Raw genomic sequence first — 8154 nt, 5'->3', positions numbered from 1 at the left:
ATTACTTCTGAGTGTGCACCAATGGTGTGTATGTGTATGTGCATGTGCACATGCACATACATGTGGTGGCCACAGGTCAACATCAGATGTCTTTCTCTATGGATCTCCATCTTTTTTTTTTTAAGACACAGTCTGTATTTTGAGAGAGGGTCTCTCTCTATGTAGTCCTGGCTGCCCTACTCGATATGTAGACCACCCTGGCCTCAAACTCACAGAGATCATCCTGACTCTGACTCCTTAGTGTTGGGATTAAAGGCATGAGCCACCTCAAGACACAACCTTTATAAAATACTTTTTTTTCTTTTTTTGGTTTTTTGAGACAGGGTTTCTCTGTGTAGCTTTGGAGCCTATCCTGGCACTCGCTCTGGAGACCAGGCTGGCCTCGAATTCACAGAGATCCGCCTGCCTCTGCCTCCCGAGTGCTGGGATTAAAGGCGTGCGCCACCAACGCCTGGCTTATAAAATGTTTTTTTAAAAAGATTTTATTATGTATACAATGTTCTGCCTGCATGTATGCCTGCAGGCCGGAAGAGGACACCAGATCTCATTATAGATGGTGGTGAGCCACCATGTGGTTGCTGGGAATCGAACTCAGGACCTCTGGAAGAGCAGCCGGTGCTCTTAACCTCTGAGTCATCTCTCCAGCCCATAAATATTTTTTAAAAAATTGTTTTATGTGTGTACCACATGGGTACTTGGTGCCTATGGAGACCAGAAGAGAATGCAGGATTTCCTGAAAATGGAGCTACAAAATGTGAGCCACCGCTGGGCGGTAGTGGTGTACGCCTTTAATCCCAGCACTCTGGAGGCAGAGGCAGGCGGATCTCTGTGAGTTCGAGACCAGCCTGGTCTACAAGAGCTAGTTCCAGGACAGCCTCCAAAGCCACAGAGAAACCCTGTCTCGAAAAACAAAAACAAAAAAACAAAACAAACAAACAAAAAGAATGTGAGCCACCATGTGGGTGCTGGGAACCGAGCCCAGGTCATCTGTGAAAGCAGCAAGTGGTCTTAACTGAGCCATTTATCTAGCCCCAAAAACAGAAAGAAAAACTGTGTGTGTGAGTGTGTGTGGTGAACGTATGAAAGCCAAGGGCAACATGAAACATGAAGGCATTGATCTTCTCCCTCGTTATGTGGGTACCAAGGATGGAATTCTGATTGTCAGTTTGGTGGCGAGTGCCTTTACCCACTAAGCCATCATCTCACTGGATCAAGATGTTTGTTTGACATGGTCTCATATGTAGCCCTGGCTGGCATAGGACTCACAGAGATCTGCCTGCCTCTGCCTCCTAAGTGCACATGGCACATTTACTTATTTTGTTTACATCTCTTGATTTATTTGTGGGTGGTAGAGGCAGGATGTGCACATGCCACAGCTTGTACCCACTCTTGGTCCCAAGTGGGCTGGGGCACTCCCCTTGTGCAGTGCAAATGTGTCTTGTGGCCAGTCCCAAGCCGATTCTTAAACAATGTTCCCCTTCCTACAAAGGACCTGCGCTGTGCCCCAAAACCGCCGGGCTGAGGTTCGTTTTCCTTCCCTAAGGATCCTGCATCTGGTAAGCAGGACGGTCAATATGGGACAACCCTCACAGACCAGCCACTTTTTGGTCCTCCATTGGATGACGGCCTGACCCATGCTTCCCTTCACACCCTAACACCAAGAGCACACCACATCAACGTTTAGCTCAAACTCTTGATACCTACTTGTAGGAACCAGGCAAAGTCATTTAGGCTGGTGATACCACCAGCCTGACTCTTTTTTAGGAGCTTCCAGGACCCCTCTGCTCCACAGAGGGTACCCCTAAAGCCCGCGATCGCCTGCCTCATCTGCAACCGTCTCTGTTCTCTAGGTGCCCAGCAGCGCCCGTTGGCATACAGGAGAACTAAGCTCCGCAGCATCACAAGACAGGAGTAGTTGCCTCCTAGCTCACACCCGAGCGAGGAAGCCCTGCCCACTGTTGCGCCTGCGCACCAACACGGAGTCGATCCGCCGGGCTCCCTGAGGTCCCCATCCGCGCCTGCGCAGGACGGTCAGGCCTCCGGCTGCGGCCGCGGGCCATGACGTCATGGACGAATTACGGCGCGCGCACGCGGGCGCGCTCCCTAGGACAGCACAGAGTTCCCGAACGCCCCGCGCGGGCCCGAGGCGGGCACTGCGAAGCTCCGCGGTGTCGGCGCAGGCGGAGGGGGCGTGAGGACCGCGCTACGGTGGCCGCTGAGGGACGACGCTACGGCTCCCACACTGGGACAAACGCCTCCGGCCCGGTCCGGGCGCGCCCTCCCCTCCGGGCCGGCGTCAGCCGGGGGCAATTGAAGGGCCGCACGAAGCGACCCTATCTTCGGCGGCATGAGCCCGCCCCGGCGTCGCAACCCCGGGGCACAGGCTCGCCCGCGAGCCCGGTCCCTAGCACCGTCGGCCTGCCGCATGGTTCCGGACACCGGCACCGCCGCGGAAAGGGCACCGGGTGAGCGGCCGAGGACGGGCGGGGACCGGCAGTGGACCCAAGGGCCGTCTCCACGGCAACGGCGCCCCGACACCGGAAGTGGCGCCTGCAGAGGACGCGGGCAGAGGGCCGGGGTCGCGCGTAGCCTATGGGCTTGTGAGGGCCGCGTTCCCAGCGCCGGGCCCTCGAGAGCCGAGCCTCTTGCTGCGCTGGGGTCCCGTGCGCGGAGACTCGTACCTTGGTGCCAGGCCACCCCAGGGCGGGGTGTGGGGCGCTGGAGTGCACGCACCTCCACTCGAGTACACCTGCTGCAGAATGCAAACCCCTACTACGCGGTGTCCAGTGGCACACCCGAACGAGGGCCATTTCCCGGTCTAGCTGGGTAAAGCATAGCTAAAATCCCCGGGCTCGGGACAGGTTTCTTCCCACTGAGCCTTGGCCACATTTGCACTGGCAGCCATTTGCTCAGGACCTGCGGCGGCGGCGAAGGAAACTGGCCTGGAGTCGAATTCGCAAAAGCCTGTTGGCGATGTTTCCCTGTCCTGTTACCAACTTTTTGTCTCTAATGCTGTATAGTCTGAAGTTTTATTTTTTTCATCCACAAATTAACATAGGCAGCTGCAAATGACATTTGCTTGGTGAAACAAGGAACCACGTACATTTCCCCTGTATTTGTGGCCCAGTTTGGAGTACTCTGGCCCTATACCCAGCCTACACAAGCCAATGCTCCTGTGTAAAGGCAGCTCCCTGAAAAGAGGTCTCGTTGCCTCCATTTACAGAGCAAGAGCAGTGGGAGGTGAGGTAACCTGCCAAAATAATGCCAGAGTTTAGGTTCAGCAGGTGACCTTAGGGTCTGGCAATGTGGACACCCTGTCTTTATTCTGGTCCTGTTGTGGTTCTGCATGGGGTGTCCCTGAAGGAGCTTGTTAATAAGTCACCATGGAAGTACTGGGGAGTAACGGGCCCGTGGAGTGCAGCCAGTAGAAGGGTGCATGGGGGCTTCAAGAAGCTATAAGGAGTGGGCATAGCTAGTCTACTCCTTTCCCCATTATCTCACTGATGGCCCTTACAGGGGGCCCTCCCTTGGCAGCTGCTAAGAGAGGTGCAGAATGGCTGCCGCTCGCCTTCCCCAGCACTGTGAGGCAGAACGGTACTTTTTCTTTGCACAGGTGTGGGTTTGTGAAAAGATTAAGGGAACAATCTTAGGGTACAACTGATTTCCGGAGACACCCTTGCTGAAGTCTGACCTGGTACTCTTCTTGTACCTCCCCCTGCAGGCCGACCGACACCTCCCCCAAGGCTCAGCTGAGGGCGCCTAGGTGCTGATGACACCTATGCTAGCCATCTGGACGCTGCACTACCACTGCAAAATAGCACTGCCGTCCTGGCCCAATGCCGGTCATGCCCATCCCGCGGCGGGTGCGCTCCTTCCACGGACCGCACACTACCTGCCTGCATGCAGCCTGTGGGCCAGTGAGAACCTCTCACCTGGCTCGCACCAAGTACAACAACTTCGATGTGTATGTCAAGACCCGCTGGCTCTACGGCTTTATCCGCTTCCTGCTCTACTTCAGCTGCAGCCTCTTCACAGCGGCCCTTTGGGGCGCTCTGGCCGCACTCTTCTGCCTGCAGTACCTGGGTGTGCGCGTGCTGCTGCGCTTCCAGCTCAAGCTGTCGGTGCTGCTGCTGCTGCTGGGGCGCAGGCGTGTGGACTTCCGCCTCATGAACGAGCTGCTCATCTACGGCATCCATGTGACCATGCTGCTAGTTGGGGGTCTGGGCTGGTGCTTCATGGTCTTTGTGGACATGTGAGGACCCAACCTCCATGGGGCTCTTGATTGTGTGGTATCGAATTTCTTTCCGTGAAGGGCGGGGCTGGTAGGGGCCTTTTTTGCCCTACCCCAAAGGTAAGGCCTGAAGCACACACTCCCACTGAGAAGAGTAAAGGGCTGAGACTACTCTGTGAGGGGAACACCAGTCTCCCTGTTGGCTTCTGCGCTCTCCTTCCTGTGCACTTTCCCAGATGTGACATGTCTCTCAGCCTCTAGCCTCTGGCTGCCTGTACATTTTCAGGTTGTCCAGTGGGTGGCCCAACTGTCCTTTCTGCACCTTGAGACCTTCTGTGTGACATCCTCACCAACATCAGGCCCAACCAGTGGGACACACAGGGGATGCCTCTGGGCTGCACAGCCCCTTTATGTGCCCTGTTTCTGGCTTTCGCCTCAGGGACCCGAGGGACATGCTACTGCCACTAGTTGCGCCCCTTTCTGAGCTGCTTGAATCCTATGTCCATGGATCACTCTGTTGTCACCAAGTGGCTGGGTCCATCTTGAACCCCAAGTCAGGTCTCAGGGTCACCTTGGCTTGCATTGGTGCAGTCTTTCAGGACACCATATATGGCACTGGCTGGTCACTGATACAAGGGAGCACAGGCACCAAGGCTTGTCTCCAGAGCAGGGGCTGGTCCACACTCTGGGCAGGTCTGTGTGTCAGGGCATGCTGGAGTTCTGTAAACTTGAGGAACCCAGGAAGCCACTTCCACTTAGCGCTAGGAGGAGCTTGGTCTCTGAGGGATGGAAGCCTCCAGCAGCCTCCCAAAGTCTTAGCTAAAACCTGTAGAAAAAAAGGAGCAAACAGAATGTACCTCCTCAGTGGCATTTACCAGCCCCAGTGGGCAACCTGGATGGGCTAGCTGCACCTTCCCCACATGGCTGTTAGGCCTGGTTTGAGATAAAAATAAAGGGAGTACCTGACCACCTTTGGCCTCTGCCACAAGTGGGCTGTGGCTCTCACTGGTGACAAGGACGGGGTGGCAAATGAAGTGCTTTGAGTAGTAATTCCAAGGTCAGGACACTGAGCAGATCCTGCCAACACATGCTTCACCCCAAATTGTCACATCACACCGTGGGCATAGGAGTGGCCCCTTTGACCCTGCCTTGCCAGGAAAACCAGTTGTGTTCCATTGAAGATAAACTTGAAGAAACCCCAACAGGGAAAGCAAGATGCAGGACTGTTGACCTAGCTCTTTAACTTGTAGCCAACTGTGCCCATCGATCTAGTGGAGGGCTCATGGAGGAAGTCTGTCTGCCTTCCAGGACAGCAGGTGAGATGCCTTCCCAGTGGACCCCGCTGCTTGCTTGCTGCAGAGAATTGTTTGCACTAAATTACACTCTCCCCCCAAAGCAGCTTTGTTCTTCATTAATTAGCTCATGTTCCTCAGAGCAGTCTGAAGCCCCATTTGCTGGGTGACAGTGGGTGTGTCAGAGGACTGGTGGTGGGAGAGAATGACAGGACCTTGTCACCCATTGCACACCCAGCTGCCCAGTGTCCTGAGTGCCTGTTAAATTCTTTATGAGATGAATCACCTGCATTAAACCTATTTTTTTAATGTGTTGATGGAGTGATTGCTTTAAGTTTTGCTGTTCTGGGGCCTTATACATGCTGGGCAAGTGCTCTGAGACAGTGCTGCGTTTCTGTCAAGCCAGAAAACTTTGCCTTTTCAAATAATGTAGTCACAGAAGCCATTTCCTGCAGGATTGGGTCTTGAAAGTGTCTGATTTTAATGTCAAGTGTAGACTCCTCAAAACAGTGATTCTAGTGTCAGATGGTTGTGCTAAGAGCCTTGAGTTGAGTTGGTCAATAAAAGTGAGGGCAGGGTGGTGGTGGTGCAAGCCTTTAATCCCAGCACTCAGGAGGCAGAAACAGATGGATCTCTGTGAGTTCAAGGACAGCCTGGTCACACTGAGCAAGTTTCAGAACAGGCTCCAAAGCTACAGAGATACACCATCTCAAAAAAACAAAAAGTGAGGGCTGGATTTCTGGTGCTTCAGGAAAGCCTCGGGGCACCATGCACACTTGGAGATGCAATGTCTAGATGCTGGGAGGAGCAGAAAATCAAGTTTTCTCTTTTAGCTGTGTTTGTGGGATATGATACTGGCTTGTTTTTTGTTTTTCAGTTTCACATGTATGTTGTATAGCCTGCATGTAGGTCTGTGTACCACTTACATGTCTGGTACTCGTGGAGGCCAGAAGAAATATTGCAGTCCATGGGACTAGGGTTAGACAGTTGTGAGCCACCATATAAATTCTGGAGATCAAAATGGCATCTGGAAGATCAACCAGTGCTCTTAATTGCTGAACCTACCTCTCTAGCTGTTACCTGGGATTTTGAGGTAGGGAGTAGGGTCTCACTAACTTGTACAGGCTGGCCCAAAACTACCAAATGCTTTGATTATCGGCATAAGTCACCATATCCAGCTTGAGGCTTGTTGGATTTGTTTGTGTATGTGTGTTTTTGAAAGATGGTTTATTTTTTAAAGATTTTATTTATTTATTATTTATTCAACATTCTGCTTCCATGTATATCTGCACACCAGAAGAGAGCACCAGATCTTATAACGGATGGTAGTGAGCCACCATGTGGTTGCTGGGAATTGAACTCAGGACCCCAGGAAGAACAGTCGGTGCTCTTAACCTCTGAGCCATCTCTCCAGCCCAAGATGGTTTATTTTTGTTTTATGTCTATAAGTGTTTTTCCTGCATGCATGTTTGTGTACTATGTGTAACCTGGTGTCTGCAGAGACCAGAAGAGGGCAAGAGATCACTGGAACTGGTTGGTTTTAAGCCACTGTGTGGTGCTGGGAACAAACCCAGCACCTCTGGAAGAACAGTTAGCACTCTTAACTAATGGGCCATCTCTCCAGCCTTGAGGCTTGTTTGGGGGATTTATTTTGTTTTTGAGATAGGGTCCCAGCCAGGCAACGGTAACACCCATCTTTAATCCCAGTACTTTGGAGGTAGAGGCAACTCGGTGTCTGTGAGTTCAAGGCTAGCCTGGTCTACAGAGTGAGGTCCAGGAGAGCCAGGGCTGTTACACAGAGAATCCCTGTCTCAACAAATCAAAAGGGTGTGTGTGGGTCTCACTATACAGTGTGCCTATGTTGAGTAGACCAGGCTGACCTTGAATTCATAGAGATCCACCTGCTTCTGCCTCCTGAGTACTGGGATTAAAGGAGTAGGACAGCAAGCCTCTCCTGGTCTACAAAAACTAGTTCCAGGATAGCCTCCAAAGCCATAGAGAAACCCTGTCTCGAAAAAAACAAAACCGGGCTGGAGGGATGGCTCAGAGGTTAAGAGCACTGGCTGCTCTTCCAGAGGTCCTGAGTTCAATTCCCAGCAACCACATGGTGGCTCACAACCATCCGTTATGAGATCTGGTGCCCTCTTCTGATGTGCAGATATATATAGAAGCAGATTGTTGTATACATAATAAATAAATACAATCTTAAAAAAAGAGTAAATTGCAAATCCTTTGCCTTAGGACCTGAAGAGGGGGAAGTTAGCTTCTTAGACTAGAGCTAGGGATTGGTATGGATGGGACTTCTGGCCCAGTTAAAGCCATGCTGAGGGATAGTCCTGGGATGGCTGCCCAGGCACACACTAAGAACCCAAAGCTGGGCTTGATAGCAGATAGGCATGGTAAGGGTAGGTGTGCAATGACTGTAGCCCTGTTAGTCACCCATCCAACCAGAGGGGACAACATATATTTTCCAGGAGCCTCCCTGGGCCTACTTTGTTTTCTGTGAATCTGGAGTAGTTGGTTGGTTGGTTGGTTTTACAGTGCTGGGGATAGAACCTAGAGCTGAATATGTAATAGGCAAGTGACTTCCACTTAGTGTCACCCAAAACCCTGGAGTGTTCCCCATTGTCC

At 52.3% G+C, this 8154-nt stretch overlaps 1 protein-coding gene across 3 annotated transcripts; it reads left to right on the top strand.

Annotated features, from left to right (window-relative positions):
* Positions 1-2111: 2111 nt before the first annotated feature.
* On the top strand, positions 2112-5838 carry Tmem250 (transmembrane protein 250). 3 transcript variants are annotated; one of them, XM_027422929.2, is made up of 2 exons: positions 2112-2465; positions 3722-5838. In XM_027422929.2, the coding sequence occupies exon 2, from the start codon at positions 3837-3839 to the stop codon at positions 4254-4256; it is 420 nt and encodes a 139-aa protein (XP_027278730.1). In that variant the 5' UTR covers positions 2112-2465; positions 3722-3836; the 3' UTR covers positions 4257-5838. The 3 variants fall into 3 exon arrangements, with proteins under 3 accessions (XP_027278730.1, XP_027278731.1, XP_035302480.1); XM_027422930.2 differs by lacking the exon at positions 2112-2465 and adding an exon at positions 2684-2826; XM_035446589.1 differs by lacking the exon at positions 2112-2465 and adding an exon at positions 2874-3240.
* Positions 5839-8154: the final 2316 nt, after the last annotated feature.

Source organism: Cricetulus griseus, chromosome 6 (genome assembly GCF_003668045.3).
Source record: "Cricetulus griseus strain 17A/GY chromosome 6, alternate assembly CriGri-PICRH-1.0, whole genome shotgun sequence".
NCBI lineage: Eukaryota > Metazoa > Chordata > Mammalia > Rodentia > Cricetidae > Cricetulus > Cricetulus griseus.
The sequence above is the reverse complement of the archived record's forward strand: the minus strand, read 5'-3'. Positions and strand labels throughout refer to the sequence as shown.

Coding starts and splice junctions, on each gene's coding strand:
- Tmem250 (XM_027422929.2), top strand. CDS start 3,837: ATGCCGGTCATGCCCATCCCGCGGCGGGTGCGCTCCTTCCACGGACCG.